The sequence below is a fragment of the Rhincodon typus genome, chromosome 30 (genome assembly GCF_021869965.1).
Source record: "Rhincodon typus isolate 14 chromosome 30, sRhiTyp1.1, whole genome shotgun sequence".
Lineage (NCBI taxonomy): Eukaryota > Metazoa > Chordata > Chondrichthyes > Orectolobiformes > Rhincodontidae > Rhincodon > Rhincodon typus.
The window spans coordinates 30,428,285-30,451,891 of NC_063361.1; the positions used below are offsets into that span (position 1 = coordinate 30,428,285).

Below are 23,607 nucleotides of genomic sequence, written 5' to 3' on the forward strand. Positions count from 1 at the left end.
TTACTAATCAAAAACCAATCAATCAAACTCTGTCCTAAATGCACTCAATGACTTGGCCTCTACAGTCTTCTGCAGCAATGAGTTCCACCCTCTGGCTGAAGAAATTCCTCCTCCTCTCCATTCTAAAGGGCCATCCCTTCACTCTAAGGCTGTGCCATTGGGTCCTAGTCTCTGCTACAAGTGGAAACATCTCCATGTCTGCTGTAAGCTTTAATGAGATCCTCTCTCCACCTTCCGAGTACAGACCCAGAGAACTCATCCGCTACACATATAACAAGTTCTTCATTCCCAGGATCTTGTAAACCTTCTCTGGACCCCCTCCGACACCAGGCACTTCCTTCCTTAGATACAGGGCCCAAAATTGCTCTCACTATTCCAAATGTGGTCTGACCAAAGTCTTATACAGCCTCAACAGTATATTTCTGCTCTTGTATTCTAGCCCTCATGAAATGAATGCTAACATTGCATTTGCCTTCCTAACTGCCAGCTGAAGCTGCATGTTAACCTTTAGAGAATCCTGAACTCTGACTCCCAAGTCCCTTGTGCTTCAAGTTTCTGAAGCCTTTCCCTGTTTAGAAAATAGTCTACACCTCTGTTCTTTCTACCAATGTGCATAACCTCACACTATCTCACATTTGTATTTCATTTGCCACTTCTTTACCCATTCTCGTAGCCTGTCCAAGTCCTTCTGCAGCCTCCCCACCACCTCAACACTGTATCTGACCCTCAGCATATCTTTGTGCCATCTGAAAACTTGGCAACAATGCCTTAAATTATTTCATCCAGATTGTTAATATATGACACAAATAGTTGTGGTCCCAAAACTGATCCCCGTGGAACTCCATGAGTCACTGGCTACAATCCTGAAAAAGACCCCTTTATTCCCAGTCTCTGCCTTCTGCTAGTCAGCCAATCCTCTATCCATGCCAGTGCATTTCCCCCTAACACCATGAGCTCTTATTTAGCAGCCTTGTGTTGGCACCTTGTCAAAGGCCTTCTGAAAATCTAAATAGGTCACCTCCTTTGTTTGACTTGCCCATTACCTTGTTACTTAACACTGTTGCTGTTTCCATCTATTTTCCTAACTTTCTGTGACCCATCAGCAAGCCTTCACTGGACCCGAAACGTTAACTCTTTCTTTCCACAAATGCTGCCAGAACTGCTGAGTTTTTCCAGCAATTTCTGTTTTTGTTGCTGACTTCCAGCATCCGCAGTTCTTTCTGTTTTTATTAGTTTGAGCGTTTGGAAGGTGTGAACGGGTGAGGGAAGATGTTGTGCGCAGTAGTGAGATTGGTAGACTAGACAGCTTGGTAGGAGGTGGGTACAGTAACAGATGTGTAACAGAGGATAGTGGCGCGCACACCCTGGCAGAGCACAGAAGATTATTGACCTTCCTGCATTGCTGGGCATTTCCCCAAGTCATGGAAACAGCACTGACACAGGTGACATAATGACTGCAGGCTGGCATGGTGTGGTGGCATGATCTTCTCTGCCAACTTGCCTCTCCATCTCGGGAGGTAATTTTTCAGATGACGACAACGTAAAGCAGCTCCACACTGACCCCAAGTGACCTGACACATGACTGCAATTTAAATATGGTGCTGGTGCCCAGAATCCCAGGATGTCCTGGCAGTGGCATGTACTCCTGCTTCTCTTAAAGAAGATACAGTGAGCTAGGTGCAATAGAAAATTGGTGTATAGGTAGAAAGGTGAATTTTGAAGAAGATTGTCAGAAATCGCGATAAAGGTCAAGTCACTAGTCCCAAAGGACCATGGGCTGTTTCTTAGAGAGAGACCACTGGTGGGGAATTTAACCTGAGGATCACCATGGCTGAGGTGAGGGGTGAGAAGGTAGGGCCTTCGTGGTAACCTCAGCTGGTGCAGGAATTGAACCCACACTGAAGTCTTCATGAAACTTACCAAAATTGACAATTTTATTCTTCCCCTTTTTTATGAGATGTTTTCTAAACCGCTGCCCAGAGAAGTTGTTATACGGGTCTAGAGCAGGCAGAAGTTGAACCCAGGTGTCCTGTCCTAGAGGTGGGGCAAGTACCACAAGAACCTTCACGCCCCCCCCCACCAATGTCACCAGCCCTAATTCCACTATCCGAGCTAGTTGTTGCTAACTCTCTGCTAAAACTACACTAATCACAATAGTGAAATCCACTGGTTTCATTTGAACAGTCACAGGTAGGCAGCCATACAGCATAGAGACAGACCCTTCAACCCAATTTTTCCATGCTGACCTGATTTTCCAAACTAAACTATTCTCACTTGCTTGCATCTGGCCCTTGTCCCTCTAAACCTTTCCTATTCACGTACCTGACCAAACATCTTTTTAAGTGTTGTAACTACCTGCATCTACCACTTCATCTGGCAGTTCATTTCATACACGCACCACCCTCTTTGTGAAAATGTTGCCTCTCGGGTACATTTTTGATGGTTAACCATGTCATTCATCACCACACCATCGTCTTATGTGAACCATTGTACCTAAATGATGGTTAGCTCTAATAGTAAGCTATCCAGCCAGTGAGACTAGGCCAGGTTTGGGTCTGAAACCCCTCCCCCCTCCACTTTCCTTGCCAATTTATGCCTGATTTTTACTCTTCCTTAGGGACAACACCGGAATGAAATCAGACCAGGTGTGGAATTGGTGCCTGACCTGAACACATCCCCATTGTTTGCTTCTGGTCACTTAGGGTTAAAATCGGGGCTGTGCTCCTGCTGTACCTGACCTGTCACAAATAGGCATGTTTAATTCTGGACTAAACGCTAGAGAAACAGAAAGTTGTACCTCTCTGCAAGAATGTACTGTTGTGTTCTGAATTTCTGCAAACCTCCTATCTAGCCTACAAGGTGCAGGGCTGGATGAACACAGCAGGCCAAGCAGCATCATAGGAGCAGAGAGCCTCTCTGCTCCTATGATGCTGCTTGGCCAGCCTCTCTGCTCCTATGATGCTGCTTGGCCTGCTGTGTTCATCCAGCCCTGCACCTTGTTGTCTCGGATTCTCCAGCATCTGCAGTTCCTACTATCTCCTATCTAGCCTCCCAGGTGTGAGACCTAGTGGATTTTGTGGCTAAAAATAGACCCAGGCAGAACAGTATGACATATGTAATCATTCATTTTTATGAAGTTATTCAACATAATAAAGTGCAACATAAATACATATGTTGTTACTTTGTTTCACTTTCTTTCATTCATTCTCATCTGCACTCTCTCGTGGAATATGCCAGAGGGAAAACACTGCTAGGCATGGCTATCTCTAACAAGTCAAACCATCTCCATTTGACATTCAGCGGGATTACTGCTACTGGATTCTTTTCTTCATTCGTGGACTCTAGGTGCCATTGGCTGGGCCACAATTGTTGTCCACCTTTATTTGCCCCTTGATCTGAGTGGCTGGCTATGGCCGTTTCAGAGAGCAGTCACAAGTCAGCCACATTGCTGAGGGTCTGGAGTCACATGTAGCCCAGACAGGTAAAGATAGTTTGGAAATCTGGGGAAGCAATGGCATAGTGGTAATATAAACTGGACTAATAATCCACAACCCCAGGCTGATGGATTAGTAAAACTGATTTTTCATGATCGGCTTCATTCCAGATTTTTAAAATTTGAATTTGATTTGCACCATTTGTGTAGGGATTTGCACTCGTGCCCCAGAGCATCAGCTTGCAGTTCTGGATTATTAGTCCAATTATTATTACCAAAATGCCACTGCTTCCCCAGATTTCCAAACTATCCCTAGAAGCAAGTCATAGACTGGATATTCTCTTGGAGGTAACTCACCTCCTGACTCCCCAAAGCTCGTTTACCATGTATAAGGCACAAGTCTGGAATGTGATGGCATATTCACCTCTTGCCTAGACGAGTACATCAACCTCAACAAGCTCGACACCATTTGGGACAAAGAAGCTTGTTAGCCCTATCTACCACTTTAAACGTTCACTCTCGTCATAGTTGGTGAGCAGTGGCAGCACCGTATACGCAATGCATTGCAGCAACTCACCAGGATTCCATTGACAGCACTTTTCAAACTTTACCATCTAGAAGGACTAAAGCAAAAAGTACATGGGAATACCACTTGCTGCAACTTCCTGGAGTCACCTGCCACACTGACTTGGAACGTTGTGTTACACCACTTCGCTATTGCTGGGTCAAAATAACAGAACTCCCTCTCTAACTAATGAAATTACATTACATGGACTTCACCACCTTCCAAGGGCAATTAAGGATGGGTACCAAATAGTGGCCTTAACTTACCTGCATCCCGTGAACAAACATAAAAATAAAATACAATTCCTCTCCCTTGTCCATTTATCCATATTTGAACCATTTGATGAGTTGCCCACTAACATGCACACAACATGTCTGAACCCACGGGTGCACCTGTCCTTGCTGTTGACTATGTACTATTCTCCCCTTGGCTCAAAGTATTTTGTCCTTGCTGCTCTGTTTGGTACTTCACCAAGTTTTGTCTTCCAGCTGAGGAACACTGGGTGTCAGCAATCCACTCCATGGCAGAGGCTTCAGGAAGAAGCTTGTTCTCCCAGGCAAATACTCCGAGCCAGGGTAACTGTGAAGCCGTCAGGAGCCAGGACACACTCTTCTCCAGTTGATAGCCCTGCCTCCAGGGCACTGAGGCCAATTATGTTGCCCCAAACTTCTGTTTAAAATTCGGTAATGCCATACAGAAAATAAATTAAATCTGAAATCTTACCCGTGTGGCTCATCTACAGGTACTAAATCTCATCTACCGGAGGATTAGAAAATGAGAAAGTGTTTTGAGAATAGATAGGGAGGAACTGTTTCCTTTGGTTTGGAAGTCAGTAACTGAAGGACATTGACTAAGTGGAGACAATAGTATAGTGGTAATTACACTGGACTGATGATTCAGACAGCCAACTCGATGTCCTGGGGCAAGGGTTCACATCCCATGATGAAATGAAATGGAATTAATAAACCTGGAATTGAAAGGTAGTCTCGATAATGGTGATCATGAAAATGATCAGTCATTGTTGTAAAAATCCATTTAGTTCCCTCATGTCTTACAAGGAGAGCAATCTGCTGTCCTTATGTGGTCTGGCCTTGATATGACACCAGACCCACAACTATGTGGTTCATTCTGAAAGAGCCCAGCAAGACCTCTTGTTCAAGAGCCATAGGCACAGCTAGAGACTTGGTGGGACTTCTTGTTGGTTTTGCCTGTGACACCTACCATTCTTTTTTTTTCGGGCTGGGGATGAAAAATGTAGAAAATGTTTCGTTTTGCACTGTGTTGTGATGGAAGCGGATATGTTCTAATGTTCCAATTAGGTAAATAATTGAAGGTGGAAAAAGTTTTCAGAATTAAGGTGGGAGTGGGGGGTGTTGGAAGTAGGGTGTGGGATTAAATGGGATAGCTTTTTGAAGTACAGTCTAAATAAAATGGGCCAAATTGCCACTGCTTGTGCTGTCTGCATTGTAAACCTTGAGCTGGAGAGGGAGAGTCTTTGTCTACGTAGACAAACAGCATTATGAAACTAGGGGAATAAACTATATAGTTTGAAGAAAATAAGTAAGAACTGAAAGAACTGCTTATGCTGTAAATCAGAAACAACAGAAATAGCTGGAAAAGCTCTGCAGGTCTGGCAGCATCTGTGGAGAGTTCTATGGAAGGGTAATTGGACTCAAAACATTTGTTCTGACTTCTTTCTGCAGATACTGCCAGATGTGCTAAGCTTTTGCAGCGATTTCTGTTTTTGTTTTTCTGAATCTACTTCTAGTCATATTGACATAAAGAAATACCCTCATCGTTTCTATAATGAATTTGATTGCTGCATTGCATATTTGTTTTTGCCTTTTTATACCAGTTCTCTGTGGTCTATTTAGTAAAAATAATGCCTTTTCTGTTTTCATCCTGTAGCTTCAACGCTTGAAGAGGTCACTGTCCTTCAAGACAATCCTCCGAAGTAAAAGCGTTGAGAATTTCTTTCAGCGGTCGAACAGTGAAGTGAAATTCCCAGCAGAGCTACTGCCACCTCCACCCACTCCACCACCAACACCACCCACTGCTTTCCTGCCAGAGGGGCCACCCATCAATGAGCCACCAGCAAGGAAGTCCCAAGTCTCGTTACCTCTCAAACCAGTAAGGCCGCACAACTTCCAAGAATTTGTCTTCAAAAAGCCTACATTTTGTGACATCTGCCATCACATGATTGTAGGTATGTTTCATGTTGGCTGAGGCATGCGACGCCTCAGTGGTGCTCACTAACTGAAAGCTGGAATTTTGGGATTCCATGATTTCTGGTCCACCAATGAACCATCCTTGCGTCTATGATTCATCATTAACATTAACACTTTTTTTTATATAGCAGTCACTCGGTAGCTATGTTTTTCATGACAATCATCAGAAGTAAAGGCGTTGAGAATTTCTTTCAGCTGCCGAACAGTGATGTGAAATTCGCAGAAGAGAGATGCCTACTCCACCCCAAAGTGTACAGTCATAGTCAAGTTGTGGAGGTGCTGGACTGGGGTGGACAAAGTCAGAAGTCACATGACACCAGGTTGTAGTCCAACAGATTTATTTGAAATCCCCACGCTTTCAGAGCGCTGCTCTTTCGTCAGGTGAAGTTGGGGTTACCCTGCATCGGTTCAAATCCTGCTGACTATGGTTCATGTTTTGCCGGTGAAGCTAGAACTAGGAGGCATAGCCTCAAAATAATGGGGAGATTTAGGACGGAGTTGAGGAACATCTTCACCCAAAGGGGTGTGAATCTCTGGAATACCCTGCCCAATGATGCAGTTGAGGCTACCTTGTTGAATGATTTTGAGGCAAAGATAGATTTTTGAACAGTACAGGAAGTAAAAGTTATGGTGAGCGGGCGGGTAAGTGGAGCTGAGTCCATGAAGAGATCAGCCATGATCTTATTGAATGGCAGAGCAGGCTCGAGGGGCCAGATGGCCTACTCCTGCTTAGATTTCTTATGTTCTTATGTTTTTCCCTTGTGCTTGGAGACTGGAATTTGGCTTTTTTTTTTGTGTGGGTTTGTTACTTGAAGGATGAGTCTAATTCCCAATGATATGCTGTAACTTTAAATCTACAAATTTGCATGGCATATTCATCAGTGAACTGTCAAATCTGACTTTGATATGCCTCTGGTAAATCAATACTAGTTTTCTGTTCAATTTTTTCCTTACTCCTGCACCTCTTATAGGAATCATTATTACCAACAATTATCCTTGTCCAAACCAAAAAAAAACTCCAACTGGTCTGTGCCAATAGTTGTGCTCCATTTAAGTCTTGCTTCATCTTACTTCGTCTAACCCTAACAGCAGAACCTTCTATTCTTTTCTCTCATCAGATTAATCTTTTCCTGAAATGTACCTATCCTGCTCCCATCAGCTAGTCCATGTGGTAGCAATAAGTTTCATAATCTAACCACATTCTGGCTAATGTAGCTCCTCCTAACTGAATTTGTTAGTAACCACTTTTATACTCTTGGTTTGAAAGCCCTGCTAAACTGGAGACTTCCTTTCTACGTTCACCCAATCAAGCCCCTTCATAACTTAAGACTTCTATTAGGTCACACCCCAACCTCTTTCTAAGAGAAAAGAGCCTGGATGTTTTTTCTGACTAAAACACCACAGCCAGTATGGTCTGAGCATTCCCTACACCGTAGTCCTTGCAACATCATACCAGAAGTCTGAGTCTTTGTTGAGACAGATGTCTTGAAGTTTAGTAACAACATTAACTATTACATTGCTTAAGATATGAGACTTGCATATAGTCTGGGATCTGTGCTTACTAACTATGCACAGCAAAGCTATAGTAACTGGAAGCAGGCTACTGCTATTCCTACAGAAGGTGAGGCAGGTACTTTTCAATGCTGGAACTTCATGTTGTGGTGCTATTAACTATCTTAAAAGTGCACTGCCTATCTAATTTTGAGATCTGTGCAATAATACAAATAAGCCCCAATTTATTGAGCTTTTCCTGATTGGTTTTAACCCCTCAGGCCCTGTTTCCTCCTTGTAGATCTTTTCTGCATCTTCTCCAGTGTGTCTAAATGATTTTTACAGAATCATACAATTATAGAATTTTATGATACAGAAAGAGGCCATTCAACCCATTGTATCTGTATCTGTACTGACTCCTGAAAGAGCTACTCAGCTATTCCCATTCTTCAGCCTTATCTCCATAGCCTTCCGCAGTTTTCTGGAGACTAAAATTTATGCTCAGGGTTCCAAGTGTTGTCTCATCTTGTTTCTGGATAATTTTAGCAAGCATTTTCTTTCCACAATCCTGCTGTCAGAATTCTACAAAACCCGTTTTAGATGCAGAGGCATCATTTTGATGTTAACTCGCTTCCAACTGCTAAGGAGTAGAAATGCTGGTCTAATACTTTTTCATATGGTGATTCACAGATAAATACTAGAGGCTGATGAGTGTCCCACTTGGTGCAGTGGAAGTGAATCTTTTAAAAGGTTCTGTCAAATCCTAAGCATCTGAACCTGCCCAAAATTCATTCTTTAGTCTGATTAAACACTAATTGCTCTGATTGGGGTCTGATTCCTGGTTCCATTTGTGATTAGTCAAGAACATCTCTTTATTAATTAGCAAAGGAAATTAGGAGTCTATGAATATTTTCCACTTTTGCAAGGATCCAGGATGGAATAGTTTACATTGATATCGCAGGATACATTTTCCTGACACAATTTTTTTTTAAATGTATAGCACTGCAGTCATTTAAAGCATTATTTGCTGACAATAGCAGCAGCGGGAAGATTGGATGAAGAAAGATCAAAGGCAACAAAGCAAGGGCAGGTTTACTAGCTCACCAGTGTTTTCAGATAACCTTGGGTAACCTCACTTTCCAGAGTTCAAAGGCAGACCATATGCTGCTCTCCGTAAAGACGGGGGGAGGTGGTGTCAGACCCAGGATGTCCTTTCCTCAACCTCAACAATTCCCCTTCTTTAAAGATGCTCCTGAAACACTTAGCACAGAGCAGAGCTGCTGCTTATCTGCCTTGCTATCTCCTTTTAGTGAGCTTTTGTTGGATAATATTGCTGCAAAGTCCCTTGGGACATTTAACTGTGTTGAAGGTACGGTAATAATTTTCACTTTCGTAGCCATTGTTTCAATCAGAATAACAGATTAGTTCTACAATTGCTTTTGGGTCTTGGTGTCCAATCTGAGTATTTTTTTTCAAATCACACGCCTAAGTCAATAGGAAGAAAAATAATGTTTCTCCCCAGGTCCTGCTTACTAATGTTTGCAAAAGATGCAATACGATAATAAGCACATGCAGGGCATCCCACGTGCAGTTTTTTGGTTTCCCTATTTGAGGAGGCCATGATGTGGAGGTGCCGGTATTGGACTGGGGTAGACAAGGTCAGAAGTCACACGACATCAGGTTATAGTCCAACAGGTTTATTTAAAATCACAAGCTTTCAGGGCACTGCCCACGCTTCGAAAACTTGCGATTTTGAATAAACCTGTTGGACAATAACCTGGTGACTTCTGACTTTATTTCAGGAGAGATCTAAGTATGATGGAGGTGGTTCAGAGATGGTTTACTGAATTGATATCTGTAATGAGTGTGCTACCTTTGAGAAAAGGTTGGCCTTATTTCCACTGGAATGAGAGGCGGCTTGATTTGAAGTGTGTAAGATCCTCAATGGTCTTGAAGGTGGAAAGGATGTTTCCTCTTGTTGGGGAGACCAGTGCTAGGAGGACACGGATGAAAAGAAATCACCTCCCTCAGAACATTGTGAGACTTTACCCCCACTGCCTTCTGAAGCAGAGAACTCTAGAATAATTAAATATGTTTTAAGACAGAGAGGCCAGTATCAAAGAAGAGTCATATCAGACTGAACTGGTAACTGTTTCTCCTCACAGATGTTGCTCGATTGACTAGTTTCTCCAGCATTGTCTTTTTTACTGCAGATGCTGGAAACTTGAAATATTTTGACTTTATTAGATAGGTTCTTGCAAAGATTTGTAGCTTGCATTGTGGATGAGGTTGTTGGCTTGCTCGCTGAGCTGGCTGGTTATTGCACAATAATTATTGTATTATTGCACGATAACCAGCCAGCTCAGCAAGCAAGCTAACCACCTTTTTATTAGGTAGGTTCTTGTTAAGCAAGGGCATAAAATATAATTGGCGTAGATGGGAATTGTGGAATTTGAAGCACAAACATATCGGTCATAATCTTAATGAATGGTGGGTTAGGTTCAAAGGGCTGAATGGTCTACTTCTGCTCTTTGTTCATATTTCATATATGGAGTGGCATTGCCGGAACAGTTTTACCATTGGGTTATTAATCCAGGGACCCAGGTAATGTGCTGGTGACATAAGAACATAAGAACTAGGAGCAGGAGTAGGCTGTCTGGCCCTTCGAGCCTGCTCCGCCATTCAATAAGATCATGGCTGATCCTTTCGTGGACTCAGATCCACTTACCCGCGTTCTCACCGTATCCTTTAATTCCTTTATTGTTCAAAAAAAATCCACCTTTTTTTTTTTAAAAACATTTACTGAAGTAGTGTCAACTACTTCACTGGGCAAGGAATTCCATAGATTAACAACCCTCTGGGTGAGGAAATTCCTTCTCAGTTCAGTCCTAAATCTGCTCCCTCTAATCTTGAGGCTATGCCCTCTTGTCCTAGCTTCACCTGCCAGTGGAAACATCCTCTCTACTTCTATCTTATCTATTCCCTTCATAATTTTATATGTTTCTATAAGATCCCCCCTCAATCTTCTGAATTCCAATGAAGATAATCCCAATCTACTCGGTCTGTCCTCGTTCATCTGAACTCTAGCGAAAACAATCCCAACGTAGTCAATCTCTCCTCCTACATCAGACCCGTCATCCCTGGAATCAGCCTGATAAACCTTCACTGTGCTCCCTCGTGAGCAAGAGCATCCTTCCTCAGAAAAGGAGACCAAAACTGCTCACAATATTCTAAGACCCTGTATAACTGCAACAAGACATCCCTGCTCCTGTACTCAAAACCTCTCACAATGAAGGCCAACATACCAACTGCCTCCTTTACTGCCGGCTGCACCTGCATCCAACTACTGCATGTCAACAGGCTCTATTTTATCCATTGTGCAGGTTATTCCTTTAAAGAACTCCATTATATTGGTTAAGCATGATTTCTTTTTCACAAAAACATGTTGACTCTTTCCAGTTATGCTTGTTTTTTTTGAAGTGCCTAGCTGTAACCTCCTTTAATCAATTCTCACACCTTTCTACAATAGACGTTAAACTAACTGTCTTGTAGTTTCCCATTCTGTGCATCCCTTGCCTCCTTGAATAAAGGATTTGCATTTGCTACTTTTCAGTCTAATGTCACCTTTCCAAAATCTATTGTTTTGAAAAATTAGCATCAACAACTCTACGACCTCAGTAACCACCTCTTTTCAGATGCTAAGGAGAAGTCTGTAGGACCCCGAGACTTGTCATCCTGCAGTTTCATCAATCTGCTCAATCTCACTTCCTTTAGTGATTTGTAATTTCACAAAGTTCTCTTACCTGCTTCCACTGCCTGATTTACAGCTGTTACTGGAATTTTTGTGTATTGCCTGTAGTGAAGACAAGAACAAAATATTTGTTCATTTCAGCTATTGACTCTTCTGCAAGACCAACACTCCCCTTACTTACACTTCTGCTTTTCAGATATTTTTAAGAACTCTTCCTGTCCATTTTTACATTTATAGCTAGCATCTTCTTAGCTACTATCAAGGAAAAATCATCTGGTTTAATATGCATATCCATGACTTTATACCTCTGTCAGAATTACAACATACGTATGGTAGGACTTTTTATGCAAGATGCAGAAGTGAAAGGACATTCAAAGTTAAGTAAATACATAAATTATTGGTCTAAAAGCTACAACTGTTCTATGTTTTCTATGAAGAGTTTGTGATTAATGGCCTGGCATGCTGAGAGCCCGATTCTTCAATTTGGTTGACATTTCAATAGAAATGAAGCAGAAAGTTTACTTTTAGATATCTCTGACCCGAATAATGGTTCCCTTTTGGTTCCAAACCTACTGCTCATGAGCTGCTGCTCCCTGTTGAAATATATCATTTGCTGCTAGGTTCTTGTGATCCTGTTGGGTTTACAATGGTGATCCATTAATGGTGTTCTGAAGTTCCATGTAGTAACTGCCTCGCTCATTCCTGTTGATTGTATCTCCCAGATCTGAAATCCTTTAACACTGCAGTCATGTCAGAATGATTAAAACGCTGAAGTAATGTCTTATACAGATGCAGTGGCCACACAAAATGATGATCTTTGCTGGGAACCACAGCTTGGAAATCTTCTGTGAATTTGGCACTGCAACTGCACATACTGAAAAATTCCAGTGATTTATTGTTTAGTCGAAGAGCGGTCCAGAAGAGGCGATCACTATTTTAAGTTTGCTCAGTTTATTGATTAGGCAGTTCAGGATTTAGCCGTAATCTCTTAAATCTCAATCTGAGTCACTGATTGGGCTGCTTTCTTTGCTGCTGAACCAATGTAGCTCATACATATTTGAGAAGCACAATGGAACCACGGGGTTGGGTTTGATTTTAGAGGCAGGTGGTCATGCAAAACCGTGTTTGGCTTGCTCACTACCTTTCTATCCATCGCCGTGTATCTCCTGTTGGGGAGGGTGGGCTACATATCAGTAGCTCAGTTACCCTTGGACCTTTTGATGCCTGTCATTGACCAATTACTGGACTTTGGAGTGCCTCATCTGCAGTCTATTTTACCTCAAGCAGGGAAAGGCCCATGCCAAGTGGACAGTCCACGTGGTTTGACTGTGCAAAATGTGGCTGAAGTGAGTGGACAGCCTCCTTTTTTGGAGGTGTCACACTCCCTCTATCGCTTGGGATCAGAGTTATAGTCATTTTTTTTAAAGGTGGCGCAGAAAGGCCCTTCAGCCCACCGTGTCTAGGCTGGTCATCATCTGTTCAGGCTCTGTCACTTGGCCTTTTCTGCACCAAAGTATTCCTCCGCTTGGGTCACAATCTCTCCCCGCCTTTACCCCACCCCTGGCCTATTAAAACGCACACCACCTCCTTCATGGACCTCCCTGGGGCTTGTAAGCTAGGTGTTGCTGATATCCCAGATTTACTTGTATACCAACATTGGTTACCACCTCTTTGTTAGGGGTCTAGTCCTGAGCTGACCTGTGCTTCGTTGAGTATTAAGTGGCTGTGGGGGCAGCTGGCATTTTCTTGGGCAGGCTACCAGCCAACGTCTCGTCAGAGGAGAGTGGAACATGGTATCCCATTAAATCTAGCCCATATTTGCCTGCTCCACATACATGTTGACAAAGTCTCAACAATCATGGAACTAACACAAACGGATGTAATAGAACAGCATCCACCTGAAAACATGCAAACAGTGTTTAACCACCAAACCCCTAACCCCTTGTGAACTTCTACAGTGCCCTTTGACAAAGATTTGTGTGACAATACGAACTAAGATCAGTGAGAATTTAGGGCATGACTTAACCAGCTGAAAGAAGAAAGCAGAGTGTGTATATGAAGGATTATACCAAGTGGGATGTCCTGGGGTCTCTGCTGGGATCCCTCTTCCTCATGGCATAATAAATGCAGATATTTACAGCGCAGATACAGGCCATTCAGCCCACACCAGTGTTGATACTCCTTGCTAAGCTGCCTCCCACTCATTATCTAAACCCATCAACAGATTGTACAATTCCTATCTCTGTGAGTTTTATCAGTCTACCCCTGAACAAGACCTATATAACTCACCAGTAACCATTATTTTGGGTAATCCTCCTGAATTCCTGGCTGGAATAATTAGTTGTATTTAGAGTAATTACTACCTTTTTTGTATTTATGGCCATGTGGGCTAGTTTGGCCTGCAGATAGAATGCCTTTTATCTATGGGTGCTATGATGGCTCGGTGGTTAGCACTGCTGCCTCACAGCGTCAGGAACCCGGATTCAACTCCACCTTGGGGCAACTGTCTTCAGTTTCCTAACTGGTCACAAAGACATGCAGGTTGGGTGAATTGGTGGATTAACCATGGGAAATGCAGGATTACAGGGTGAGGGTAGGGGGTGGGATGCTCTTTGGAGGGTTGGTGTGGCCTCAATGGGCTGAATGGCCTGCTTCCACATCATAGGGATTCTCTGGTTCTATCTGATTATTACAGAAGTTTCAATTCCTCTATCTGGTGAGTTTGTTAGCACTCCATTTTTGCAGGAGCAGTGAGCGAGGACCAGGGGGCTGCTGTGAAGGTAAGTTAATCGTTTAAAAGCTTACCTCGTGGGATCAGCGGCCTCCATTTTTGCAGCAGCAGCGGGAGCAGTGAGAGCGAGGACCAGGGGGCTGCGGGAAGGTAAGTTTAAGCCTTTAAAAACTTACCTCGTGAATAGGCGGAGCGCACGCTGAGCAGGAGCGGACACGACAGCTGAGTAAGTGAGGTAATATGTTTGGGCGATTGCATTACCCGAAACACTACTTAGGTAGTGTATCCCACCCATCTTCCTCCTCTAACCAAAAAAAAAGGTTGAGTGCCGATTTGGTAAGGTTACTAGTTTTTTTTTTCAGAATTCAGAACAGTGGGAATGGATGTTAGGGCAGTTGCATGCTCCTCCTGTAGAATGTGGGAGGTAAGGGTCACCACTAGTGTCCCCACTGACTTCATCTGCGGGAAGTGCACCCAACTCCAGCTCCTCGGAAACCGCGTTAGGGAATTGGAGCTGGAGCTGGATGAACTTCAGATCATTCGGGAGGCTGAGGAGGTAATTGAGAGGACTTACAGGGAGGTAGTCACACCTCAGGTACAGGAAGAAGGTAGTTGGGTTACAGTCAGGGGACGGAAAGGGAACAGGCAGACAGTGCAGGGATCCCCTGTGGCCGTTCCCCTCAATAACAAGTATACCGTTTTGGATACTGTTGGGGGGGACGACTTACCAGGGGTAAGCCACGGGGTACAGGTCTCTGGCACCGAGTCTGTCCCTGTTGCTCGGAAGGGAAGAGGGGAGAGGAGGAGAGCATTAGTCACTGGGGACTCCATAGTTAGGGGGACAGATAGGAGATTCTGTGGGAACGAGAGAGACTCGCGGTTGGTGTGTTGCCTCCCAGGTGCCAGGGTCCGTGATGTCTCAGATCGTGTTTTCGGGATCCTTAAGGGGGAGGGGGAGCAGCCCCAAGTCGTGGTCCACGTAGGCACCAACGACATAGGTAGGAAAAGGGATGGGGATGTAAGGCAGAAATTCAAGGAGCTAGGATGGAAGCTTAGAGCTAGAACAAACAGAGTTGTTATCTCCTGGTTTGTTACCCGTGCCACGTGCTAGCGAGGCAAGGAATAAGGAGAGAGAGCAGTTGAACACATGGCTACAGGGATGGTGCAGGAGGGAGGGATTCAGATACCTGGATAATTGGGGCTCATTCTGGGGTAGGTGGGACCTCTACAAACGGGATGGTCTACACTTGAACCAGAGGGGTACCAATATCCTGAGGGGGAAATTTGCTAATGCTCTTCGGGAGGGTTTAAACTAATTCAGCAGGGGGATGGGAACCTGAATTGTAGCTCCAGTGTACAGGAGGTTGAGAGTAGTGAGGTCATGAATAAGGTTTCAAGGTCGCAGGAGTGTACTGGCAGGCAGGAAGGTGGTTTGAAGTATGTCTACTTCAACACCAGGAGCATCTGGAATAAGGTGGGTGAACTTGCAGCATGGGTTGGTACCTGGGACTTTGATGTTGTGGCCATTTCGGAGGCATGGATAGAGCAGGGACAGGAATGGTTGTTGCAGGTTCCGGGGTTTAGATGTTTCAGGAAGATCAGGGAAGGTGGTAAAAGAGGGGGAGGTGTGACATTGTTAGTCAAGGACAGTATTACGGTGGCAGAAAGGACGTTTGATGAGGACTCGTCGGCTGAGGTTAGAAAGCAGAAAGGAGAGGTCACCGTGTTGGGAGTTTTCTATAGGCCTCCGAAAAGTTCCAGAGATGTAGAGGAAAGGATTGCAAAGATGATTCTGGATAGGAGCGAAAGTAACAGGGTAGTTGTTATGGGGAACTTTAACTTTCCAAATATTGATTGGAAACGCTATAGTTTGAGTACTTTAGATGGGTCAGTTTTTGTCCAATGTGTGCAGGAGGGTTTCCTGACACAGTATGTAGATAGGCCAACAAGAGGCGAGGCCACATTGGATTTGGTACTGGGTAATGAACCAGGCCAGGTGTTAGATTTGGAGGTAGGTGAGCACTTTGGTGATAGTGACCACAATTCGGTTACGTTTACTTCAGTGATGGAAAGGGATCGGTATATACCACAGGGCAAGAGTTATAGCTGGGGGAAAGGCAATTAGGCAAGATTTAGGATGCTTAGGATGGAGAAGAAAACTGCAGGGGCTGGGCACAATTGAAATGTGGAGCTTGTTCAAGGAACAGCTACTGCGTGTCCTTGATAGGTATGTACCTGTCAGGCAGGGAGGAAGTGGTCGAGCGAGGGAACCGTGGTTTACTAAAGAAGTTGAATCTCTTGTCAAGAGGAAGAAGGAGACTTGTGTAAAGATGAGGCATGAAGGCTCAGTTAGGGCGCTTAAGAGTTACAAGTTAGCTCTCTCTTTAGGTCCTTCCTGACTAAGAGCCAGGAGGGGACATGAGAAGTCTTTAGCAGGTAGGAGCAAGGAAAACCCTAAAGCTTTCTATAGGTATGTCAGGAATAAAAGAATGACTAGAGTAAGATTAGGGCCAGTCAAGAACAGTAGTGGGAAGTTGTGCGTGGAGTCCAAAGAGATAGGAGAGGCGCTAAATGAATATTTTTCGTCAGTATTCACACAGGAAAAAGACAGCGTTGTCGAGGAGAATACTGAGATACAGGCTATTAGACTAGATGGGATTCAGGTTCATAAGGAGGAGGTGTTAGCAGTTCTGGAAAGTGTGAAAATAGATAAGTCCTCTGGGCCGGATGGGATTTATCCTAGGATTCTCTAGGAAGCTAGGGAGGAGATTGCAGAGCCTTTGGCTTTGATCTTTATGTCGTCATTGTCTACAGGAATAGTGCCAGAAGACTGGAGACTAGCAAATGTTGTCCCCTTGTTCAAGAAGGGGAGTAGAGACAACCCTGGTAATTATAGACCAGTGAGCCTTACTTCGGTTGTGGGTAAAGTGTTGGAAAGGATTATAAGAGATAGGATTTATAATCATCTAGAAAGGAATAATTTGATTAGGGATAGTCAACATGGTTTTGTGAAGGGTAGGTCGTGCCTCACAAACCCTATTGAGTTCTTCGAGAAGGTGACCAAACAGGTGGATGAGGGTAAAGTGGTTGATGTGGTGTATATGGATTTCAGTAAAGCGTTTGATAAGGTTCCCCACAGTAGGCTATTGCAGAAAATACAGAGGCATGGGATTGAGGGTGATTTAGCAGTTTGGATCAGAAATTGGCTAGCTGTAAGAAGACAGAGGATGGTGGTTGATGGGAAATGTTCATCCTGGAGTTCAGTTACTAGTGGTGTATCTCAAGGATCTGTTTTGGGACCACTGCTGTTTGTCATTTTTATAAATGACCTGGATGAGGGCGTAGAAGGATGTGTTAGTAAATTTGCGGATGACACCAAAGTCGGTGGAGTTGTGGATAGTGCGGAAGGATATTGCAGGTTACAGGGGGACATAGATAAGCTGCAGAGCTGGGCTGAGAGGTGGCAAATGGAGTTTAATGCGGAGAAGTGTGAGCTGATTCACTTTTTGGAAGGAGTAACAGGAATACAGAGTACTGGGCTAATGGTAAGATTCTTGGTAGTGTGGATGAGCAGAGAGATCTCGGTGTCCATGTGCATCGATCCCTGAAAGTTGCCACCCAGGTTGATAGGGTTGTTAAGAAGGCTTACAGTGTGTTAGGTTTTATTGGTAGAGGGATTGAGTTTCGGAGCCATGAGGTCATGTTGCAGCTGTACAAAACTCTGGTGCGGCCGCACGTTGCGTATTGCGTACAGTTCTGGTCACCGCATTACAGGAAGGATGTGGAAGCATTGGAAAGGGGGCAGAGGAGATTTACCAGGATGTTGCCTGGTATGGAGGGAAGGTCTTATGAGGAAAGGCTGAGGGACTTGAGGCAGTTTTTGTTAGAGAGAAGAAGGTTAAGAGGTGACTTAATAGAGACATACAAGATGATCAGAGGATTAGATAGGGTGGACAGCGAGAGCCTTTTTCCTCGGATGGTGATGGCTAGCACGAGGGGACATAGCTTTAAATTGAGAGGTGATAGATATAGGACAGATGTCAGAGGTAGGTTCTTTACTCAGAGTAGTAAGAGCATGGAATGCCCTGCCTGCAAAGGTAGTAGACTCGCCAAATTTAAGGGCATTTAAATGGTCATTGGATAAACATATGGATGATAATGGAATAGTGTAGGTTAGATGGGCTTCAGATTGGTTTCACAGGTCGGCGCAACATCGAGGGCCGACGGGCCTGTATTGCACTGTAATGTTCTATGTTCTTATATCATGGTAATGATTCAGAAATACTCCAGGTATGTATAGAGGACACCAAGTTAACACACCCTTTGGTATCAAAATACTGCGGCCAAGACTTTGCAAAGCTTGGCTAGGTTTTCACTTGAGCTAATCAATAACGATGACCTTCAATCCAAACGATGCAGTCTAACAGGTGAACACACTGCAATGGGGCTTGGCAGGAGGCATATTGAAAGATGCCCAAGGGCCGATTTTTTTGGTTTAAATCCAGGAAGAAAGCCAAGGGAGCAGACGGCCATCCTACGTGATAAATGCAGTGATATGTTAGACTTTTAATGACTTGGATGGTTCAGCTTCATCCTCCCCCAAAAATTGCAAACATTAAAATAAGGGAATCTGAGAATGAAAAATGCAGCAGTTCCAGTCTAATAACTCATTCACTCCTTCCTCGTATATCAAGGAGTAATATTTTTTTTAAAAGTCCCCACCTGGTGTCATTTACCCATTCACCGCAAGGAGCACTAACTTGGCCTCAGCTGGAGTATAATGCCCATTACTGGGCACTTCACTTTGGGAAGGTGGTCAAAACAAGAGACTGCAGAAAAGATTCACAGGAATGGGTTATCGGGATGAGGAACATCAGCTCCAAAAACTGGGGAAAAGGTGGGGTTGTTTTCCTCGGAGAGGAGATTTGATGGAGATATTCAGAATCATGAAGTGTCTGATTGGAGCAGATTGATTCCCATTGGTAGAAGGATAGCGAACCACAGAACAATTTCAGGTGATTGGCAAAAGAAGAGCAACCGTGATATGAGGAACAATTGCTTTGCAGAATCATTAGGATCTGGAATCCTGAGCTTGAGGGTGTGATGGAGAGAGATTCAACTGATACCTTTTTTAAAAAAATGAATTGGATAATTATTGGAAGTGGGAAGTCTCAAGACCCAGACAACATAGATGTAAGTTTGTTAGCAAAAAAAGCAACGAGAACACGAGGAAAATCTTCTTCTCGGTGTTCGGTCAGAATCTGGAAGGCACAGCCTGAGATCGTGGTAAGGCAGGTTCAAATGACACTTTCAAGTAGGAGTTGGATTCATGAGAAGAATGTACAGGCTTATGGGCAGAGGGCAGAGCGCAGAGGGCAGGGGAGTGGCAGGAAGTGAATTGGTCCTTCAGAGAGCCAAGTCATATACAATTGGTGAATGGCCTCCTGTGATACTGAGTTCTGCAACGAATGTGAGGCAGAATAAGCAAGGATTAGAGGCTGTTGGGTTCCGTCTCCCAATACTATGTTGAAGCTATAAAATGCCCTGATCGACCTGCATGTGGAGTATTTGACATCCCTGTTTATTGCTGCTCCAAACCACGAAGACTATTCAGCGGAGTGTTGGTTAGGGTAATGGTTCTGGAAGAGTTAATGTTGAAGTTGCATTAGATCACCAAATTTGATGATATCAGAGCCTTTGGGTCAAGAATCAGTCTGTTCCAGTGGAGACAGATCTATCACTTCTGGCTCCTCATAGTTGTAAATATGCTGAAATGGGTAATGTTAAAGGTACCTATTGCAATAAACTACACAATTTTAGGTAAGATGGTGCCTCTTGGTAAGACTCTTTAATGGTTTATCCTTGTTTACCATTTGAAAATTAAACAACCTTAGACTCCATTTAGGCTAATTTCTTATGGTACCATGGTAGCGTCCCTACCTCTGAGCCAGGAGGCCTGGGTTAAAGTCCCACCTGTTCCAGATGTGTCATAACATTCCTGAATAGGTTGATTTTAAAATATCTCCACTGCTTTTCAAAGTTGACTCAAGTTCAGGCAGCAGGCCATTGAGGGGGTTGTAGAACCTGAGTGTCTGCCACTCTCTCTTCCTTGGTCACGTCCGCGCTCGAGTGTTGATCTAGAGGAACCGGGCACAACAGAGGCCTTTTAGAGATTGGTGGCCCCCTGCAGAGGCTGGAGTGCGTCATTAACCCAGAGGATACTATTTCAAGAAGTTTCTGTTGATCTTTTGATTTTTCGTTATGGTGCCACAAGAGAGGATGTCAAAATTGTTTAGTATTTATTTGAGAAAAAGGTAGTTTGGTCATAGTAACTACACCAGCCAGAAGCCACCAATGAATGGTACCTAGAGTCCAATACAACAAGGAGCAAATAGTTTCTGCTGCTTACCAACCAGAATTTTATTTCATACGCTTCACCCTTAGGGGGGAAAGAAAGGAGAGAGAATTGTGACTAATACTTTCTGCTATACCAGTGAAGCAAGATAGAATGCTAGATTAGTTTATGAAAATGTTGTGACGGGAAGAGGTGTTGTGCTTGTACTTTAGAACGGTGACGACAAATAATCCAAAGGGATTCTGTTTTTCAATCCCAATTGATCTTTTGAAATCTTTATTCAATCTGTAACAAGCACCAAGTGCTGAAGAAATTCAACAGGTATGGCAGCATCCACTAAGAGAAATGGAGTTAACGTTTCAAATCCTAATATAACTTCTTTAGAACTGAAGGGAAGTGAATGGTGTTCCGTTCCGAAGGACAGTCATACTAGACTCAAAACGTTAATTGTTCCTTTATCCACAAATGTGGCCAGACCTGCTGAGTTTCTCCAGCATTTTCTGAGTGTCTCTTAGATTTCCAGCATCAATTGTATTTAGCTACTATATGACACAGGCAGTCCTTTGGTTGTGAATGGTATCTGTTCTTAAGTATGTTCATAAGTCCATTTGTATTCTAGTCAGAACACAATACAATATAAAATATTGTTGGTAAGGATGAATAAATGCATGTCAGATCTTTTAATATTATGGCTTCTCATTCGTAAGATGGTTGTTTGTAAAGTGGGGATCACCAGTAATTAGCAACCTGAAATCTATGGCTACTGACTTAGTCCTGACCTCTGGTCAGTGTGCATTTAAAACACGGTTGTAACCTTAATGATTTTAACAGCTCACAGAGGATGCAAGCCTGAGTTTTAAAGGGTTTTATCATTGGACCAGGCTTGCCAAAGAAAAATTAATGTGCTAAATATTGCACCAAAATTCAGGTCATTTTTGGATTAAAATTTATATTCTCGCATCATTGGTCCAATCTGGGACAAAACTTGTACCAATTCTTCAACCTGCCCTGATACAGCAACATTAACATAGTGTGAAATGTCACAAAGTTAGCAGGGGTATCAGAGCCAAGGCAAAAAGACCTGACCTAATCTTCAGGCCAAAGAAGGTGATTTGTGGGAGGCTTTTGACATTGAGGAGAGTGGGAGCAGAAAGTTTGGGACAGACTGTGCCAAAGGATCCCCAGGTCCACGGGAGGATTTAGGGTGATTCTGAAATGCGGTGTAATTGGATGAGCTGTGATCTTATTGAAAGGCAGGGCAGCTCAGGGCTGAGTTACCAACTCTTGATCCTAGTTCCTGTGTTTGTATATACACGTGGTGATGGAGACGCTCAGTAACTGGAATAGGAGTTTGGAAAGTAAACCAGAGACTAAAGAGCAGAGGGAGCAGGTAGATTTGCAAGGCCACCAGACACTTGCAAGGGGTAAACTGTAGAGGGAGCCATTGTAAGTCTGAAGCAACAGGATGGTTTACTTTGTCTTGTCTTGTGCTTTTTTTTTAAAGGGTATTCTAAACGAGGATGGCGTTGCAAACTCTGTAAAATCAATGCTCACCCACAATGCGGAGAAAATGCCTCTCAGCAGCAATGCATTGGAAAGCTGGTGAGTGTTGTTCCAAAACTCGGTTAACTGCTGCAGAACCATCTTAACAATTCTGTCTATTGGATTATTACAGTGCAGCAGGAGACCATTGAGCCCAGTGCCTGCACTGTCTCTTCAAACCTGTTGCAGGTTTGGCATGTCAAACCTTTGGACTTTGCAGAGGAGAACTTTCACCTTTTTTGTTTTGAAAAGAAAATGATTTGCAATGCTGCTTTTATTATCATATCCAGTCAGAGTCAATTGCTTGGTATGAATTTAATCAGTTAAGTAAGATTGACAGTTCAGTTTTTCTACTGTATTGCCATGCCATGCCATAGTCCATCCAATAAGTGGTCTGCTATCATGCTTCAAAAATTGTTGGTTCCTTTCTAAAGTTGGTTTTCTTGGGATTCGGTCCTGATGAGTGCAATGCACAAAGTTTCAATTTCATGTCACTTTGTAGCAATCTTTAATATCTATACCACCAGTGAATTTCTATTACAGACTCAAACCCTCAGTATTGTATTCCATCAATGAGTGAGAGCAAACAAATAAACTTTTTTTTTAAAAAAAAAGTACCTTTTGAAATAACTCTACAGATGCCGTATCCCATCACCCTCTATTTACACGTGGAGAGTCCTTGACACTGATGCAGCTCTGAGTGAGCAGAACCCCTGACGCTCCTGTTTATATCTGTCAGCCCAGGCTCCCTGAGTGGGGCTGTTAATCTGGTCCACTCCGGGAACTCATTTTATGAAGTCCACCTGGCTAACCTTGTTACAACGACTACACCTTTCATGGGCTCAAGTCATCACCAGGCACTTGACAGCCTAAGGGATACATTTGAAGTGTAGTCAATTTGCACATAGCAAACTCTCACAGCACTAATGTAATAATGAACAAATCTATGTTTTTAGTGAATGCTGCTTCAAGATTCATCCAACTCTACACCTTGTTATCTCAAGATTTACTCTGAGAGCTTTGTGTTGGTATTCAAAATTGGAAGGGTGCTTTACTCTTCAGCACCATTCTTCCTTGCTTAATGACCACATTAACATTTAGATAAACAATAACAAATAAAATCATCTTTGAGAAGGACACCGCTACATGTTCCCTGAATTGGAAAGTATTTGTTTTCAATGTTATGAGATAGTGAACGGATCTTTACTGTGCTTAAGGTATCTGTTCTTGAGACATTGTTGTCATTGGCAGTAAATATTAATCTAAATAACTAACGATTCTGCCATTCTAAGTATGAAACCTGAACAAGCAGTTTGATAAATTGGAGAATTAATTACATCTCTCTCTAACCTGTTGTGTAAACAGTAGAGGGATATATCTCTGAATTGTCAGTCAAGAACAAGACATCAAATTTAACTGAGACAACAAGGTGCAGAGCTGGATGAACACAGCAGGCCAAGCAGCATCATAGGAGCAGACAGGCTGACGTTTCGGGCCTAGACCCTTCAACA

The 23,607-nt window shown here is 43.3% G+C and overlaps 1 protein-coding gene across 3 annotated transcripts in view; it reads left to right on the forward strand.

Moving 5' to 3' along the window:
• Positions 1–23,607, forward strand: part of LOC109910976 (SH3 and cysteine-rich domain-containing protein 2-like) — a 117,915-nt gene that overhangs the window by 54,890 nt on the left and 39,418 nt on the right. For all 3 annotated transcript variants that reach the window (XM_048614369.1, XM_020510234.2, XM_048614370.1), the window contains exons 2-3: positions 5,907–6,204; positions 22,059–22,156. In XM_048614369.1, coding sequence (XP_048470326.1) covers positions 5,907–6,204; positions 22,059–22,156 — 396 coding nt within the window. The remainder of the gene's footprint in view (positions 1–5,906; positions 6,205–22,058; positions 22,157–23,607) is intronic.